The sequence below is a fragment of the Beta vulgaris genome, chromosome 3 (genome assembly GCF_026745355.1).
Source record: "Beta vulgaris subsp. vulgaris cultivar EL10 chromosome 3, EL10.2, whole genome shotgun sequence".
Classification (NCBI taxonomy): domain Eukaryota; kingdom Viridiplantae; phylum Streptophyta; class Magnoliopsida; order Caryophyllales; family Amaranthaceae; genus Beta; species Beta vulgaris.
The window spans coordinates 25,832,265-25,853,116 of NC_079204.1; the positions used below are offsets into that span (position 1 = coordinate 25,832,265).

The 20,852-nt window shown below is 39.2% G+C and overlaps 1 protein-coding gene across 1 annotated transcript; it reads left to right on the top strand.

The window, feature by feature from the left end:
- Positions 1-239: 239 nt before the first annotated feature.
- On the top strand, positions 240-8,314 carry LOC104906888 (probable aspartic proteinase GIP2). The gene is given in 3 exon segments (XM_048641319.2): positions 240-1,575; positions 6,297-7,099; positions 7,101-8,314. Coding segments are annotated over 3 exon segments (1,311 nt in total). The 5' UTR covers positions 240-1,253; the 3' UTR covers positions 7,287-8,314.
- Positions 8,315-20,852: the final 12,538 nt, after the last annotated feature.

A 20,852-nucleotide genomic window follows, 5' to 3' on the forward strand; every position in this document is an offset into this window, starting at 1 on the left:
ATATTATGAAATTTTAACCAAAATAAGCGTGCCAACTTGTGGGCCGACCCGTCGTGCTTGTGCCGGGTTCGTGCCAAACTTTTAAAATGTTGTTCATGCATGGCCCACGGCCCAGCACTCGTGCCGGCGTGCCGTGCTCATAATGGGCTCGTGCTAGGCCGGGCTCAAATCGTGCCGTGCCGTGCCATCTTTTTTCTTACAAAAACAAAACTAGTACAACAGTAGGAAAATGTGGGAATTGTTGGTGAAAGGAAGAATTATTAGTGAATTAATGCTTTATTTTAAATTTGGGAATGATATGTTATTGAGTTTATTAGTGAATTGTTATTGGTGAATAAGGTTTTTGTGAATTGTTACTTTATTATATTTCAGAATCATGAAAAGAAAATAAGAGAGTACTTTCTTAATCTTTTTCAAAAGGAACACCTAATAAAAATCAAGTTAAATGATAGTAAATTGGTTAGGTTCCACTGATTGCATATGGTTTTGAGAAAGATTTGTTTTGTGATGTTGAAGTTGATACGATTGTAAATTGGTTCCAAAATTTGAGAACTCAACATGAATAATTGTGATTTTTTTTATTATTGACTTCAAATTAAATTTGTATTTGCATTGTGTAACATTTTGAATTTAGTAGTTATGATTTTTTTTTTTTGACTCGATAGTATTGTGAAAATTACGCTACCCCTCATCTCGAATCCTGGATCCGCCCATGTAAGAATAGATGTTATTTAGAAAAAAAGAAATTTAGAAGAGACATAAAACCATGAGAGTAGAGCACCTATAGAAATGCGTTGCGGGAATTGTGACGAGCTGGTACGCTTCCCCGCGCTTTCCTAAAATAGAAGATCTCACTATTGCGAAACATCCAAAGTTTGTAGGAATTGCGCTGAATCGCTGATCATTGTTTTAACCTGTAATTTTGTAAACTGTGTCTTACTGGAAAATATAGTATAAAATTATTTAAAGTGGGGCACGTGCGTCCAAGACCACTATATATTCAGGTCCACCTATTGTGAGTTTGTACTTTGTGACGAGTGTCGATGAAGATTATGCTATGCCCAGTTGTAGCAATTTTAGTCGCCATACTTGACCAGTTGACTTCTTCCATCATCTAATTTTCAAATCAATCACAATTTAGTCTAAATCCTAGATAGTATCCACTTAGATTTCATAAGACTATAAGAGTACGATATATTCTTTAAACAACTTCAAAGTATTCCCTCACATTTCTTAATATACAAGTTACAACCATGGCTTGCTTCTACCGCTACCACCTCAACTTCTTTTCTCTCCTCCTCCTCCTCCACCTTTCACTCACTTCCGCAGCTTCCTCATTCCGCCCCAACGCTCTAGTCCTCCCAGTCTCAAAAGACCCTAATACCCTCCAATACACAATCAAGCTTACCCAAAGAACTCCTCCTGTCTCCGTCCCCTTAACACTCCACCTCGGGGGCCAATTCCTGTGGGTCGACTGCGACAAAAAATACGTATCCTCCACGTACCGCCCCGCTCGCTGCAACTCCGCACAATGCTCTCTTGCCAACTCCAAGTCTTGCGGTACTTGCAATTCATATTGAATAAGTAATTCAAAAGTCACAACTTACTTTAATTAGTGTGTAATAAATGGGCAATATATTATTCCACCCTTTACAGCTTTTCATGTGCCTAAGCTGTTGGTATATCCTTCAGTTACTTTTGTGATTTGCTATATAATGTTTGCTGTAACTTTATGCAAAGTAAGAAGAACTGAAATAAGAAAACAAGGCAAGCTACTCATAGCCTTTATATTTCCTCTTAGTTCAATATAATATAGTAGCAATATTTCTTCTTCCCAACAATCTTGGTATCAGAGCATATTACCAGGTTTTGGTCCAAATAAAATACAAGAGGAAAGAGTAAAGTTAGTGAGAGAAAACCAAAGTCTTGTTTTGACATTCACTCTGCAACTCATCCCCTTCACTCGTAAAACAAAAAAAAAAAAAAAAACCAGAAACACTTACCCACATAAATTGGAGTCCCAAAATGGCAGTAAATGGAACCAATGCATCCTCTCAACCGTTAATTCCTATTTTCAAAGGTGAAAAATATCATCTTTGGAGTCTTAAAATGAAGACTCCGTTTAAATCCCAAGAATTATGGGAGATGGTGGAGACCGGTTATGCAGAACCGGACCCGGCACCGGCCACACCGGATCAACAGCTGAAGGAGAACCGTAAGAAAGATGCCAAGGCATTGTTCTTCATTCAATCAGCATTAGATGACGAAATTTTTCCACGAATTACGTCAGCCACCAATGCTCGTGAAGCATGGGAGATGCTCAAACAAGAGTACTTGGGCGATCAAAGAGTAATTAAGGTGCGGTTGCAAACTCTTCGCCGAGATTTTGCGGAATTAACAATGGGAGACAAGGAATCAATTCAGACCTACTTGGGTAGAGTTACTGCAATTGTAGGTCAAATGAAATCATATGGTGAAAATATGAGTAATGAAACCGTGGTAAGTAAGGTACTAAGGAGCTTGAATCCAAATTGGGATCATATTGTTCCTGCAATTGAAGAATCAAAGGATTTGACCTCTTATACCTTTGATGAATTAATGGGCACCTTGTTAGCTCATGAAAGTAGAGTAAGAAAAAATGAGGTTAAGGTTGAAGAGAAGGCATTTCAAGTGAAGGGGGAATCATCAAATAAGTGTCCTACAGAAAATTCAGCAGGTCGAGGACATGGCAGAGGTGGTTTTCGTGGAAGAAGTGGCTTCCGTGGTCGAGGTCGCGGTGGAAGAAGTCGAGGACGTTTTAACGAATGGCGTCCACACAAAAGCATAACACAATGCCAATATTGCAAGAAATTTGGGCATAAAGATACAGAATGTTGGAGCAAGCAGAAGGATGATCAAAAGGCCAACTATACAGAAAAAGTAGAAGAGGAAAGTAAGTTATTCATGGCACACACTCATGTTCATGATGCTGCTAGTGACGTGTGGTTCGTTGATAGCGGATGCTCGAATCATATGTCTGGATCAAGGTCTTTATTCAGAGATCTTGATGAGTTCATAAGAGTGAAGTAAGGCTTGGAGATGATAATCAGGTGCAAGTAAAAGGGAAAGGTACAATTGCCATCAAAACTTTTCAAGGTGATGTTAAACTTCTTCACAATGTTCAGTATGTGCCTAGTTTAGCTCACAATCTGCTGAGTGTTGGTCAATTGATAAAGAGTGGATATTCTGTGGTCTTTGAAGGTGAATTTTGTATTATTTGTGATAAAAAATCTGGGCAACAAATTGCTAATATCAAAATGTCACAGAATAAACTGTTTCCACTAGATATCTCAAACGACTTAAATAGAGTCTTGCTTGCTAAGGAGAGTATTGAGGCTAAGCTATGGCATTTACGTTATGGTCATCTTAATGTGAAGGGGTTAAAACTCCTAAGCAACAGGGAGATGGTGGTTGGTCTGCCAAAGATTGGTGAAACTATATTTTGTGAAGGGTGTGTTTATGGGAAGCATCATAGAGCACCATTTCCCAGTGGAAAGTCATGGAGGGCTTCTAATTCCCTTGATCTTGTGCATGCCGATTTATGTGGTCCAATGAGAACAGAGTCAATTGGTAGCAGTCGCTATTTCTTATTGTTCACTGATGACTATACTCGTATGAGTTGGGTTTATTTCTTGAAGTTCAAATCTGAAACGTTTGAATGCTTCAAGAAATTCAAAGCTTTGGTAGAAAATGAAAGTGATAGGCGCATCAAGGCACTTCGAACAGACCGTGGTGGTGAATTTTCATCTAAACCGTTCACCAACTTCTGTGAAGATCACGGCATTCGTAGAGAACTCACAGCAGCATATACACCCCAACAAAATGGTGTGGCTGAGCGAAAAAATAGAACGGTGGTTGAAATGGCTAGGAGTATGTTGAAGGCAAAAGAGTTACCAAATCAGTTTTGGGGACAAGCAGTTGCCACAGCAGTGTACATTCTGAATATTTCTCCAACAAGGGCAGTTATGCATCAGACACCCTATGAAGCATGGAGAGGTAAAAAACCTCAGGTTAGTCACTTACGGATTTTCGGTTGTATAGCATATGCTTTAATCCCCTCTCACTTGCGCCACAAACTTGATAGTAAATCTGAAAAATGCATATTTGTTGGCTATAGTAGTGAGTCCAAAGCATATAAATTATATAACCCAGTAAGTGGTAAGGTGATCACAAGCAGGGATGTTAAGTTTGATGAAGAAGGAAAGTGGAGTTGGAATACAGAAAGCCATACTCCATCTGCAATCCCGTTATATCCAGTGGCAAAACAAGGTGAACTTGAACAGAATAATAGCGTCAGCTCACCATCTTCTAACTCAATTCCACCTGGCAGTCCATCAATTGGTGCTCATTCACCATCTTCAAGCTCTTCCTCTGAAACACCTCCAAGAAAGATTCGTCCATTAAGAGAGATATATGCCTCATGTTCATTTGCTTTATATATGTCTGATCCTACTTGCTATGAAGATGCTGCTGAAAATCAAGTTTGGCAAAATGCTATGGAAGAAGAAATGGCAGCCATACGCAAGAATGAAACTTGGGAGATAGTTGATAAACCTGAAAACAAGAATGTCATAGGGCTAAAATGGGTGTTCAGAACAAAATACAATGCAGATGGAAGTATCCAAAAGCACAAAGCTCGACTTGTTGCCAAGGGATACTCACAGCAAGAAGGTATAGATTTTGAGGAGACCTTTTCTCCAGTGGCCCGCTTTGAAACTGTAAGAGTTTTTCTTGCATTGGCTGCACAATTACAATATCCTGTTTACCAATTTGATGTGAAGTCAGCTTTTCTCAATGGAGATTTAGAGGAAGAAGTTTATGTAGATCAACCGGAAGGCTTTGTTGTTAGTGGCAATGAACACAAGGTCTATCGGTTGAAGAAAGCTCTTTATGGGCTAAAATAAGCACCGCGAGCATGGTATAGCAAAATTGATTCTTTCTTTCTGAAGAATGGTTTTTCAAGAAGCGAGAATGAACCCACTCTTTACTTGAAGCAGCAAGGTGTTGGAGATTTTTTGGTGGTATGTCTCTATGTGGATGATATGATCTATATGGGATCTTCACAATCACTTGTTAATGATTTCAAGTCTTGTATGATGAAAAACTTTGAGATGTCAGATTTGGGTCTATTGCAATACTTCTTAGGACTTGAGATAAAGCAAGTTGAAGATGGTATTTTTGTTTCGCAAGGAAAATATGCATCTGATTTATTGAAGAGATTTAATATGACAAACAGTGAAGTGACAACTACTCCAATGAACCTAAATGAAAAATTACAGCGAAACGACGGAACACAACAAGCTGATGCTAGATTGTTTAGAAGTCTTGTTGGTGGTTTAAACTACTTGACAAACACAAGGCCTGACATTGCTTTCTCCGTAAGTGTCGTGTCCAGGTATATGCATAACCCAACTCGACAACATCTCGGTGCTGCAAAAAGGATTCTTCGGTATATTGCTGGAACTGCAAACTTTGGCATATGGTATACCAAAGTCGCGAATTTCAAGCTCGTTGGGTTTACCGATAGCGACTGGGCAGGTTGTTTAGATGATCGCAAGAGCACTTCCGGTAATGTCTTTAGTCTTGGTTCGGGTGCATTGACATGGAGTTCAAAGAAACAAGAAACAGTAGCTCTGTCATCTTCCGAAGCAGAGTATACAGCAGCAAATTCAGCAGCCCGGCAAGCTCTATGGCTTAGAAAGCTACTTGCAGATTTTGGTTATGAACAAATGGAGGCTACTAAAATGTTTTGTGACAATAGGTCTGCTATTGCAATGAGCAAGAATCCAGCATTTCATGCTAGAACTAAGCACATTGACGTTCAACACCACTTCATACGCAAGCTGGTAGCTGATGGCAGAATTGAGTTGGAATTTTGTGGAACAAATGAGCAGACTGCAGACATCTTCACAAAGTCACTTTCACAAGCGAAGCATCAGTTCTTTGTTTCCAAGCTAGGAGTTAGTGATTTTGAATCAAGGGGGAGTATTGAATAAGTAATTCAAAAGTCACAACTTACTTTAATTAGTGTGTAATTAATGGGCAATATATTATTCCACCCTTTACAGCTTTTCATGTGCCTAAGCTGTTGGATATCCTTCAGTTACTTTTGTGATTTGCTATATAATGTTTGCTGTAACTTTATGCAAAGTAAGAAGAACTGAAATAAGAAAACAAGGCAAGCTACTCATAGCCTTTATATTTCCTCTTAGTTCAATATAATATAGTAGCAATATTTCTTCTTCCCAACAATTCACCCCCTAGACCCGGGTGTAACAACAACACCTGCGGCCTCTTTCCTGACAACCCCTTCACTAACACCGCTACTATTGGTGACCTCTCCTCAGATTTAGTCCGAGTAGCTTCTACCAATGGCTCTAACCCTGGCCGAGTCGTTTCCATGCCCCATTTCCTCTTCACTTGCGCCCCCACATTCTTACTACAAGGCCTTGCAAATGGAGTGCAGGGGATTGCTGGGTTCGGAAGGACTAAAATTTCTCTGCCTTCGCAATTTTCCTCGGCTTTTAGTTTCGCTAGGAAGTTTGCAATTTGCTTGTCTTCAAGTGGGGTTGTTTTCTTCGGGGATGGACCTTATACATTCCTACCCCGTGATGAGGAAGTCTCTTCCCGGCTTACATTTACTCCTCTGATAATTAACCCTGTTAGTACTGCGGGTGCCACTGTCGCAGGCGAGCCATCATCAGAGTACTTTATTGGTGTGACGAAGATTAAAATCGGCGAAAAAGAGGTTGCTGTAAACAAGAAATTGTTATCTATTGATAGTGAAGGAAACGGTGGGACGAAAATTAGTACGGTTAACCCTTATACCGTGATGCAGAGTTCTATCTATAAAGCTGTGAGTGACTTCTTTGTGAAGTATGTTGGCGACATCCCAAGAGTTAAAGCAGTCGCCCCCTTCACAGTGTGCTACGGTCCTAGGTCGTTTTCGTCAACAAGAGCTGGGCCTGGGGTACCTGCTATTGATTTTGTGCTGCAGAATGACAAAGTGTACTGGAGGATGTTTGGAATGAACTCAATGGTGCAGGTAAATGATGATGTTCTATCATCTATGTCTCGGTTTTGTGGATGGCGGAAAGAGTCCAAGGACAGCAATTGTAATAGGAACGTATCAACTAGAAGATAACTTTCTGCAGTTTGATTTGGCCAGATCTAGGCTTGGATTTACTTCTTCCTTGCTGTTTCTTCAGACTACTTGTGCCAACTTCAACTTTACTTCTAGTGTGTGACAAGTATAAGAGATATAGGAATGATATTGTGGAGAGGCAGAGAGCTATCTTATAAAGTTGAAAGAAATAAGTTGATATAAGATGACTAGTTTTATATGCACGCGATGCCTGCGAAAATACGTAGAAAATTAATTTTTTTTTTGGGGATGTAGAAAATTAAATTAGGCATATTTGAATTGTTGATGGTTTTCTTTTTTGTCTTTTTTTATTTTTTAAATTAATCAGGTAATTTTTTTAATTTTTAATTTTTTAATTAAAGTAAATAGTTAGAATATAGATGTAACGAGGGTGAAATGGGGTTTCTAATATTTTGGTGTCCTACCCCTCTTCCCATATAGAATAGAGATGTGTGTTCTAATAGTATGTATAAATTAGGCCCTGATTGTATAACGAGTTGAATGATGATAAGTAGATGTTTAATTTGTGAATGACTAAATGTCATATACATTTTGTATATTTCGGTACTACGCCCTCTCTTAAACAAAAATAAATAAAATAAAGGTTCAATAATATTGTCTAACATGGGACTGTTAATCTTAATTTGTATTTCGCGATTACAAACTTTACTGAAAGAAGTTTGATGTGGTTAGAAATATTTTATTTTTATTTTCTCTAAGAAGTGATTTTTTTTTTTTTTTTTTTTGAGGAAATAAAGATATTATGCTAATAGTATTCTAGAGAATATGTTAGAGAATGAAGATACAATATCCTAAAGATACACATGATATCCTAAATATACTAGATTACAATAACTGGAATATTTGACTAAGATATACTCAATATATCTTCTACACGCCAACCGCAAGACAATCGATCGGGACGAGAGACCAGTCTTGGTCAAAAGTAGAGGATGTAGCAAACACTAAAGGTGAAGATGTGGGTTGTACCATTCAAGAAGTTGTCAGCGCTCCAAGACGAGGTTGTTGAAACCCATTAAATGCCCACTTGTGAGTGTCCCACATTAGAGAAAGAGGAGAGAATAAACCACTTTATAAGATTAGGAGTTACTCCTCCTATCACCAATTGGTTTTAGGATGGAACCTCCTAGCTTGTAAGTGTGGGCTAAACTCTCCTCCTCCTTATTGGGTTACCCAGGCCCATTTTCATATAATCTGAAATCTAACATGGTATCAGAGCCTGGATTGTGGGTCTTTTCTAAACCGGGCCTCTAATCAAGCAACTAGGTAAGGGTTTACCTCGACAGGATGTCCAGACCCTAAGAGGATTATATCTGATTACCTTTCCAGTTAGCTCTAAATTCTAAAGACACTCACAAGTGAGGGGGTGTGTTGAAACCCATTAAATGTCCACTTGTGAGTGTCCTACATTGGAGAAAGAGGAGAGAATAAACAACTTTATAAGATTAGGAGTTACTCCTCCTATCAACAATTGGTTTTAGGATGGAACCTCCTAGCTTTTAAGTGAGTTAAACTCTTCTCCTCCTTATTGGATTACTCGGATCCATTTTCATATAATCTGAAATTTAATAAAGGTTAAGCAACAACGATGAATATGATGAGTAGAACGAAGATGAACGTGTTAGGCGACCAAATATGACAAGTTTTACTTGTTTGGTTGTTTGAACAACCCTTTACTCTAAAGAAACGAGAGAATTTTGTGAGTCAGGATCGTTGGTTTTCATCAGCTAGAGGAATAGTATAGGAAAAACAAGTTTGGGTTGTTGCAATTTAATGCATAGTGGATGCAAATTTCCATCAGATGTTAGAGGATTTTAGAATTCAGGAAATGTATATAAAGAAAGGGGAGAAAAGTGGTAAACATATCTTTTGCAACATAAAAGGATTGCAACGGTAACAGTTAGGAGGATGATAAATTGATTTGCATGCTCTCTAATAGATAGTTTGGAAATTTGTCCATGGCTACAAAAGAGGTGTTCCATAGGGTTGGAGGGGATTGTATAATGGGCTAACACTTGGTAGACGAACTATGGGGTGCTCGAAAGAGGTGAGTTCACTAGTAGAATAAATGCTTATTGCTGCGGTCAAAAAGTGGCATCTTGCTACGGTTTTAGGCACGCAACAATTAAGGGGGCAGCCATAGGTAATACTTATATTGCTGCGGTTTTAAACCGCAGCAATATCTAGAAATATTGTTGCGGTTTTGAGGCCAAACCGCAGCAATATATATATTTTTTTTATCAAATTCACAAGACATATTGCTGCGGTTTCTTGGAAAAACCGCAGCAATAGGTAGTAGTACAAGTAATTTTTTATTCCATTTTGTCATCAAATTTAAAAGACAAAAAGGCTAAAAGAAAAGAAAACACTACTGATTAAAACTAATAACAAAAAAATATTATACAAAATTCAAAAATATAAACAATACAAATTGAAATTTATTATTACAATATAGGTAGGGCATAGTATAAAAAAATCAAAAATATAATAAAAAAACAACTAACTGATTCATTACAAAAAAAAATATAATAAAAATAAAAAATACATTAAGAAGAAATAAGTAACTGATCTAAAAAACAAAAAAAAAATCAAGAAAAAACTAAAACAAAAAATCTACCCACATCTGAAAACGAAAAAAATGAAAAAAAAAAGAGCAAAATAGATCGAACGGCTGACGAAGATGAACGACCATCGGCTGTCGAAGGTCTGTGAACATCGAAGGTCTGCGAGCGACGACAAAGACTCGGCGACCGACGAAGTTCTGCGAGCGACGAAGAATGGTTTGCGAGCAACGAAGAATGGTTAGCGAGCGACGAACCACGGTTGAATTTGGCGGACGAACGTTGGTCGTGGTTGAATTTCTGGCGAACGAACGTTGGTCGTTGTTGAAACAATGGCGGACGAACGTTAATGGTCGTGGTCGAGAGGAAGAGAGGCGCTTGAGAGATGAAAGGAGTGAGGCGTGAGATGAGAGGAGAGAGAGAGGAGAGAGAGGCGTCTTAGAGATGAAAGGAGTGAGAGATGAAAAAAAACCCTAAGTGAAACCCCACGCCTTTATATAATTTTTTTAAATATTTTTTAATGATATTGCTGCAGTTTTTGTCAAAAACCGCAGCAATATACTAAAATATGATTTTTTAATAATATTTTAATATATTGCTGCAGTTTTTGATAAAAACCGCAGCAATATATCTGGTCAAATAGTCAACTATTTTCAAAAAAATTTCTGCTGACACTAGATTGCTGTGGTTTTAAACGGAAACCGCAGCAATATCTTTATTTCATATTTTACTTTTTTTTAACGTTATATATTGCTGCGTATGGGTAAAATTGCAGCAATACCACCGCAGCAAATAACATTTATTCTACTAGTGGTTCAAGTTGTGGGTTTGAAGCTTTCTCGTTGAAGAGGAAGGAGGTTAAGCATAGAGAGTTTTCATTTTACCATTAGAGGAGGATGATGTGATGGTTGCTTTCTCGTTGGAAATTTGAGATGCTGTAGATGTAGTACTCGCTTTTAGTTGTGACAGTAGTTGTTAGTTGTACTGGTAGCTGTTAGTGGATGGTGTGTATCTGTTAACTGTTAGCTGTCCAAGTAGCTGTATAAGATATAGATGCTCAGTAAAAGAAGCTGTCAAAGTAGTTGTTTACAAATAACTAGTTAAAAAATCAAACAGAACGTTAGTGTATAATTTATGCACCATTAAAAGCTACCCAAAAGCTACAAATTGTAGCTTTTGACAAACACTACTTATACCACTACGTAGCCAAACACTATTGTTTATCTTAATTAGTGGTTTGACTTAATAAAACTATTAAAAGCTACTTCAAAAGCTTTTGCTGAACAAGCCCGTAGAGTCATAGAGAAATAGAGTAAAAGATAACTTTGGTTGGTTATTTACGGGGCTCCAAAAATAATTGGACGGCTTGCTTGGTAGTGCGACGTTTACTACCACCACAGATGAAGGATTCTCCAATTAAAAAGATGGCAAATGTAAAAGTTTGTTGTTATCACCAAAAAATTTCTACGTCTGTAGAGATATGGTGATAGGTGTTTGATAATTTCATTTTAACAATCAGTTTTACTTTTTAACTTATTTTTTTGGGAAAGATGATGCACTAGCAGAATAATTGTTTATTCCTGCGGTTGAATTGTTGTGGTTTTACCTATATGCAGCAATAAACCACATCAAAGAAAAGGAAAAAATTCGAAAATCAATCTTATTGTTGCGGTTCCGGGTGGAAACCGCAGCAATATGTCTCAACGAAAAATTATCAAAATTGGTTGAGTTGTTTGACCAGATCTAATATATACAATTCATTACTAATTATTGATGTTTCTTTCCATATTGATATAACATTGACATATGCCAAAAGTGAATTTAAGATAACAATTCAAAAGATGGAAAAATGTGAAAATTAACCTAAATTAAGTAGCCTTAAAAAGTTGTAAATGTGATTGTCTTACCTAAATTATCTTCAATCATGAATGAACTTCACCAAGTATCCATGATTACAGGGAGAATATTGTGTGATCATGTAGAAATTGATATGTACATGTATAGGAAGAATGAATTAACGACATATACTTTTGGTACATAATAAATTAACGACACATATGAATTACGAAATCTGTCGAGATTAATATCTACTTTATAATTATTTAGTACATATCATATTGTTAGTGGTAGTTTTTTGTCAATTAATTATAAAACATTATGCTTAGGGCCTGTTCTCTTCGGCATAAAACAGCTGAACTGAACTGAACTGATCTGCACTGAACTGATATGATCTGAACTGAACTGAACTGAACTGAACTGAATTGAACTGAACTGAAATGAATAGTGATATGTGAGAGTAAAAGTATTGTCAAGAGCTGAACTGAACTGAACTGATCTGAACTGATCTGAACTGAACTGAACTTGAATTGAATTGAACTGAACTGAATTGAATTGAACTGAACTGAACTGAAAATAAGCTGGGGAGAACAGGCCCTTAGTGAGTGCTAAACATAACCTAACTTTTCTATAACTTCATTTTCCTATCGCTTAAACCATTTTCCTTCCTCAATACTCTCATTTTTCACCTGCCAAAAGCTACACTCAATTTTCACCAATCAAAAATAACACTTACTTTCTTACATTCATAATTAGATTAATCAAATCAAGTTTTACGATAAAGTAGATTTCTTAAATTAAATAATGCATTAAATATGACAAAATAATTATTAATCTTATAATAGGGATGATTTTTGTGGTTTACACCTAACATTATCTCAATGACATGATGAATGAGGCCTATATTAGAAAATTCGATCAGTCTCATTTATACGTTTGCAAAAATTATTGTTTATGTATACTTGTTATATATGTGAATATATATATATAGGACACAAAACTTCCTTCTTTTTGCCTTTTTATATTCAGCAAACAAAAAGATTACTTATATGTCGTATTTTGCTTAGAGCATGATTTCTTATGACCAATTAGACATATACTCAAATATTATTTGGTATGTCGGTCTTCATAATGTAATTTTTAGATATCTATGTATGGCTATATTTTCTAACTCCAATATAGTATCTAATAACTATATCTATATCATAACTTATGAAAATAATTCTATGTTTTATAATTTGTTTGTTTAACTATGTAGATTATTGAGTTGTTTCTTGTGCTTGAGAATAGTTAGAGTGAAACTTTTAGTACAAAGATAATAGGTACTCCCTCTGTATCTTTGGTGGTCGATAAAAAGCTAGATAGAAACATTGTTTAATGCGAACATGTTATAGCAGTTACGCTTTGTGATGTTGACCAAGAAGAGCATAGGTTAGTTCATTGTCCTCCTTATAACAAGATATTGTTTGGTTGAAATTTTAATTCATGGATATTCTAATTTCTTAAACTTAGACTTTGATAAATTGTTTAGGTGACATGATCATAGGAAGTTCTGCTTCCCACAACATGAAAAAAGTTGCTTACTTATCCCCCTAGGTAAATAGAATTTCCCATGATTCCAACCTCCTATGCTCAACCAAACAATATTAACCAATTCCTAAAAAGTGAAAAAAAAACATAAGAATTGCAAAATAAAGAGAAATTTAACTCCCCAAAACAATCAAATAACACCTTATAATATCCCTAATTTTTATACGTTTATACTTTTTTTTTTATAAACAAATCACGAAAATCCTTTATAACTTCTCAGTTTAATGGAGTTGATTTGACTTAGACTATATTTTTTTGGACTGAGTTAATGAAAATTCAGTTTAGTTCAGTTCATTTGGTTTAGGAAAATTCAGTTCAATTCGGTTTAGGAAAATTCAGTTCAGTTTAGTTATTTTCCTCTCATAGTTTTCAATCAGTTCAAACAACTTAACTTTAGTTTAGGCAAATTTAGTTCAGTTCAGTCCAAAAAACTAGAGAGTACATTCCTTAAATTTATTAAAGTATCAAAAGATTTGTCATATTGATTGTTGGAGTCAATCACAATTGGTATAACACACATTCTTCTGTCGCCTCAATTCTAAGAGATGCTCTAACATAATTATCAAAAAGATTTGCAATATACCAACTATTCTCTCTTCTCTCTCTTCTTCTTTGACCTCGCCTTCCCATTCTCTTTTGCCATGATAGCATCTCTCTCTACTTTTTATATCGAAGCCTAATAGGAGCTTTAACCGATGTTGTCTATGTCATGTTCTCTTTGCTCTGATATTCGGTGCTGTCATTGATGTGTTGTCTTGTTGCGCAGTTGTTAACCTCTTCATGAGCAACCAACCGGTGAGCATCTTCTAGGTTAAAGAATAAAAATCTCATAAAGAATGTAAAGGCAAAAACATGAAAGAATGGGGTTGATGGTGAGCATATTTATACTGCAAAACTACACAAGTAATTGCTGAAATTAGGGAATAATTTTTGGAAGCAACCGACTATAAATTTTTTTCATAGACTTCGATATTAATAAAAATTATATGCTTGATTGATTCCAATTTCGACTATATTTTTCATTTACTGGGCTCCTCCTTCTCTTTAGTCACCTTATCCCTACTCACTTTCTCTCTATTCCAATTTCACTATTCTTGTCGCTTTTCCTGCGTTGTTTTTATCTCTCACACTCATTGGTAAAGAGACTACCAACAATATTTTTAATTGGAGCAACATTTTTCATACTTGGTTTTAATTACCTCGGTAAGATCCCAATTTCGTGAATTATGGTTTTCAATTTTTCTTCATTTCTCATCGATTGGAATCTTGTTTTCATTTATGCTTTTGTTGAAGTACAATAGCGTTTATAGTGGTTGTATCAAGGATCATAATGCATGCGATGAATAATTGATAATGTTTTTTTTATACTCTTTGATGTCGATGCTTTTTTTTGTGGAACTTTTGAGTTATGGTACTGAATTGGATGTTTTGGAGATGATTTTTGTTTCTGCCTAGAAACTAGTCAAAAGAGTAATATGTTTAGGGTGAGAGTCAAATCTCGAGTTAGGTTATGATCCCGAGTCTCGTAACTGTCAATCCTGCAAAACAAGGAAAAATTGGCATGGGGTATTCCCAGGAAAGCCCCTACGACGCTCAAGTCAGTTGAGATTGAGGTAGAGAGAAAGTAAGCAAGTCTAGAGAGAGATGCTCTGGTTTTGTTAGGTGAGAATTCAATACCTGTTTATTGATGAGATGGTTGATATTTATAGTGCTGGAGATTTCCCAGACAGGAAACCCTTTTGGGGAGCATCCCAATACCTAGGGGAGCCACCACCTTTTTAAGGTAAAGTTGCTTTGTTCCCTAAAAGCTGATGAACGTCCTTTAGCACACAAGACCTAGGCCTTGAACGAAGTGCCTTTTGATGTTTATTGGGCCAAACCATGGGCCCAAACAATTTTATTTCGTGTATATTGTTGTATAGATTTACTGTAAATATAACTTCAGAGGAGGTCACTATATTTAAAATCTAAATATACGCTGATTAAAGCATGTTAATTTTTAGGCAAATATAGTAACTATATCATGCAAAAAGTTAGCTATATGTTTGACAATGAGTATTTTTCCTGAAAATTGAATAACATATACTTAAAAACTCTTACATATATAAGATAAATGTCACTATGACATAAAGAAGGTAACTATATGTCCATATGAAAAAAAGAATAAATAATAAAACCTTATTTGGCTAACTATGAGTTGGTCATGAGATCCCTTAGCCATTATTTGGTTAAGTATGAGTGAGCCCCTTGGATTGACCCAGTAGGAGCACCCAACTCGCGGACTAATGAGCCTTCCCATGTGATCCCGAGTTGGTCATGGATAACCTTGGCCATTATTTGGCTATGTATGAATGAGCTTCTTGGATTGACCAAGTAGGAGCACCCAACTCGGGGATGGTTTGAGACAGTTAGGATTTTTGGTTAGCTGAGAGCTTGACCATTGACCTTTGACTTCCAGCCGCTGAACTTTTGGGCCTTAAGTTGAGTTGGGCCTTAGTCCTAAGATTGTGTCTGGGCCTTTTTCCTTTTGGCCGAGATATTTGAGGGCCCATTATGTGGTCTATAGGTTGTCGCAACGCGGAGAAGGAGATAGCGACTACATATAGAGGTGGAGAGAGAGATTGTCCGTACTTCAAATCATTTGCAAGCTCTCTCTGGAATTTCCTCTTTCTCTCTCTACAATCTTTCTCTCTCTGTCTACAATATCTCCTAGCTCCATCTGGTCCCAAGTCTTCCGAGTGCACGCCCCTGTTTCGTTCCCGACTGTGATTTTTCGAGAAGGTACGCCTCGTAGTGACCCTCTTCTTTTCTTTATTTGTTTCTAGGCTCTTAGGATGGATCTTACCGTTTCTGCTTCCCTTCCCATTAGATTATCTGAAGAGATTAGGGGGGTAGATGGTTTTTTAGTCAGCACTCGGGTGCCTTGTGAGGACCCTTCCCAAATCCCTGAGGCCGTCCCTTTGCCTAGCCCTTCTGATTCGTGGAGTGAAGAGGATGAAGGAGTGGTTCCAGGGCCATTTGAGGTATCCTTGGCCCATAAACCGTGTAGTTCTAGCTACCTGGATCGTTTCCTTTCTGAGGGGGTAGTGATGGTGTCTGAGGAGGCTGAGGATGAGGCCCCGACAACTTCGGGGCAAGAGTTCCCTCCCTTGGATCCCGAGGGTGGTCCCCTTACATATTACCCTGACGTCACCTTTATGAAATATATGGAGAGGAACACAAAATATGTAGGCACCAAATTCTGGATTCAGGATCCATATTTTGTGGTTCGGACCAAAAGTGCAGAATCTGTCTTGACGTCACATATCGGGTGCGTTTCCGTATATCACCAAAGTATGCAGATGGGGCTTAAGTTTTCCTTACACCCCTTTGTAAAGGATTTATTGAATTGTTATCAACTCACCCTCACCAACTTACTTCCCAACAGTTGGTTAACTGTAAATGGGTTTATCTCAGTTTGCGAGCTTCTCGGTGTTGCCCCGAGCTTGCGCCTGTGGCGCAACTTGTTTACTCTCATGCTGGGTCCGGCAGACCTTCACGGCCCCGGATGGTTTCGTTTTCAGTGTCGAGCGGGATATAAGGTTGTCCGGGATGCTCCATCAAACCAGAAGGGATTTTGTCCCATGTTTTATCATATATATACCAATGGTGATTGGGGGGTCCCGGTCTTGCCTCCCGAGGATGGGCTGAGATTTCGGTTGAATCAGACGGTCCCCGAGATGTCTCGGGAGGAGGTGGTTGTTGGAGTGTACCTTTCCACTACCCCGAGAATAGCGACGGGAGACCTGGCTTATGTACCCTCGAACTGGTTGCCCACCAGTCACGAGATCCGAAACGAAATGTTCCTGGCGGCAGTAGGCTTGAGTCATAGCTGTGATAAGGGTAATTTCCTTAGCCAAATGTGAAAGTTACTTCATTTATGCTAAAATTTTGACATTCCCTTTGTTTCAGCTCTAGCTCGACACCGACTTGATCCCGCCATGGCTGAGCAATTTATCAATTGTACCGACTTGGCTGCGAAGCTTATGGCTGAACTTGATGCGGAGACCACGTCTGTGCCCCCGCCTCTGAAAGTAAATTTCTTTCTTGAATGTCGTGAATGTTTATTCTCTTGCTCGATGCTAACTCGTTCTCTCTTTCATCAGGTTACCGAGACTAAGAAAGCCAAAAAGCCCCATGTACGCTCCCGGAAGTTGAAAGGAGACGTGGAGAAGGCTCAAGCTGCCGAGAAGGCGGCTAAGGCGCCTTCTAAAGTGGTTTCAAAGGCTTCTGATAAGGTCTCCTCGGGAAGAAAAAGGAGAGCTGAGGTTCCCCCCGAGGGTATCTTGGTGGAGTATGAGGAGCCTCCACATAAGCGTTCCCGAGCAGACAAGTTTGGAACCAATGCTCCTTTTACTTCCATCACCACAGCTAAAAAAATGGCTCGAGTGAGGGCCGCCATCCAGACTATCTACACGGACGCTGATGATGAGGCCCTTTTGGACCTAGGTCTCGGGGAGATCGACGCCCTATACGAATCTTGGCTCGAGGTAGATTCTTAACCCGAGTGTTGTTTTTTCTTTCCCGACTTTGAAACTCTTGACGTTTTTGTTTGTTCGCAGACCTCCATCCGCATGACATCTGTGATCAATCTCCATTCTAAGTTTGAGAAGGGCGTTAACGAGTTGGAGGATGAGGTTGAAGGCCTGAAGAAGCAGGTCGCGGACAAGGAGGCCGAGATCTGCAAGCTCGATCAATGCCGAGCTGGATTTTCAAAAAGAGACTTTTAAGCAGGCTTCTAAGGCCGTTAAATATTATGACATGTTGAAGGAGAATAATAAGATGGTGATCGAATACCTCCATGCGACAACCATCGACAGGAACACCAAGCAAAATGAGCTAGATGAGCTAAAGCTGAGGCTCTCGGGGTAGAAAAGAAAGCTAAGCGCTTGGCGCGCAAGTTGGCGGGGGCATCGTCTCGGGAGTCGACTCTCCAAATGGAGCATTACAAGTTCTGAGAGGCTTGGAAGAGGTCTCCCGAGGGGCATGCCTTTCTTGGTAGGTTGGCCTCTCGTTCCTATTGTATGGCAGTTAGGGACACTAAGGAGCGACTGAAGGGCATACTCGTGTGTCCCGACTCCTCCCTGGATTGGAACGCGGTCGAGGCGGAGTTCAACACCCATATTGCTGAGGAGCAGAGGGTGGCGGAGGAGAAGGCGGCTGCGGAGGCGTCCGCAAAGGGGGACGCGCCTCAGTCTTCAACTTCCAACCCCCCCGAGGTCCCTATCTAGTCTGCTACTCCTTCTAAGGCTCCTGAGGCCCCTATTGCAGATGAGCCTGAGGACCTTGTGTCGGGAAGCTCTGATGATGAAGATGATGCTGGTAGCACCGATAACTCTCCCGACAAGACTCATGCTGCTTAGGCTTTAAATTCTTTGATCTTTTATCTTTTGTACTTAGATTTGACCTTTGGGAGTTCTGTTCTCCAAGGTCTTTAGGTTGTACTTTTTGGTATTTCTTTATTATGAATGCAAGTACTTTGATTTCGGTTTCTCATGATTGACTTCATTTCATTCTGTTAGACACAATTGATACAACTGCACATGCCTTGCGATAATGTCATTTCATTAATTCTCATGATGAAGCCAACAACCCCCGAGGTTACAACTTATTGCCCCGAGTTGTGGCAAATCTGAATGAACATAAGGCTCAAGTGTGGCCCAACCGACAACTCTAATAAGGTCCACAACATATGACCCTGAGTTGTGGTTAACTAAAAACATAACGAGGCTCAACTGTGGCCTAGAAGCTGATTATATATACGTAATATTTCTTCAAATTGTCTGCATTCCAAGGTCGGGCGAGTGGGGTGCCTTCTGGTGACTCAAGTCGGTATGTCCCAGGTTTGACCTCGGTGAAAACCCTGTAAGTAGGAATGGCAACGGGTCGGACTTGGACCGGATTATACATAATCTGACTCCGACCCTACAGAAAGTCGGATTTTGAGTCTGAGTTCGACTTCGACATCTGACTCTGAAAATCCGAATCCGACCCGACTTAAAATTCGAACATCCGACTTGGAGATCCGACCCGACTTGAAATCCGGACATCCGACTTAAAATCCGAACATCCGACTTCGAACCCGATCCGACTTTTTTTTTCCAATTTTTTATAATAGAATAGTCTTCTATAATACAATAATTTAATCACTACAATTTATTCTAATCATCATATGGAAATCTTAAATAGTACAAATAATCTAAGTATTAGTATTATTTTTAATAATCATTGTTTCGATGGAAAAATCCTATGTAATACAATTGGCTGAAAGTCGAAGTCAGATTATACATAAATAATACATTACATAAATAAGAAAAAAGGATTGATTGACTCAAAGTCGGAGTCGGATTCGGATGTCGGATTATTTTATGAGATCCGACTCCGACCCTCCTCCGACTCGGAGTCGGAGTCAGATTACTTTTTTGTCGGAGTCGACTCGGATTTTTTCTTCGAATCGGAGCTGACTAGGTTCGGATTCAGACTGAATTGCCATCCCTACTTGTAAGGTCCATCCCACTTTGGCCCGAGCTTGTCTTTTAGGTGGGTGAGGCCGGTAGCTTCTACTTTCCTCACCACCCAATCCCCGACTTGAATGGGACGAGCTTTGACTCGCTGGTTGAATTACCTTACCACTCGTAACTTGTTGCGAAATGATCTCAGCAAAGAATTACCTCTCGTTTCGGGAAGAAGGTCGAGATTGACCAATTTCTCTTCTTCATTTTGTTCGTAGTCATAGAATGTCATTCTCGGGGATGGTATCCCGACTTCCACATGGAGGACAGCTTCGCTTCCGTAGACCAAGCTGAAGGGGGATTGGCCTGTCGCCTCTTTCACTGTTGTGCGTGCTGACCATGGCACTTCCGGGAGGTCATCAATCCAGGTCCCCTTGGCTCCTTCTAGAGATTTCTTTATCCCATTCGGCACTATTTTGTTCGTAGCCTCTGCTTGACCATTCGTCTGGGGTCGAAAGACTGCTAAGAACCTTGTTTGAATGCCAAACCTAGAGCAAATATTCCCGAGTAGGTCCGCTGTTGAACTGCCTTCCATTGTCCGATATCAGAGTCTTGGGGACCCCAAAACGGGTGATGATGTTTCTCCATATGAAGTTATGTACTTGCTTGTCTGTTATGGATGCCAACGGTTCCGCCTTTACCCACTTGGTGAAATAGTCAATGGCTACCAATAGAAACCTCCTCTGCCCCGAGGCTGCCGCGAAGGGGCCTATCAGGTCCATCCCCCAACTATCAAATGGTAGGACAGCTTGGATGGTGGTTAATGGACTAGTTGGATCCCGAGGAATGCTCCCGTGGAGTTGGCAATTAGGGCACTTCTTGACCAAGACATCCGTATCATGCTTCAAGGTGGGCCAGTAGTATCCGGCTCTCAAAGCCTTCCCCGCTATGGTCCTGGCTCCCTGATAGCCGCTGCAAGCCCCTTCGCGTATTTCCCTTCGAACGGAGTAACACATTTCAGCAGCGGGTGTGTGTAGGATTTCTTATACAAATGGCCTTCATGCCAGATAAACCACCCCGCCTTCCTTTTGAGGGCTTCAACCTCTTTCTCGTCCAAGGGCAACATCCCCTCCCGGAGATACCCTATAATTTCTTCCATCCAAGTGTCGG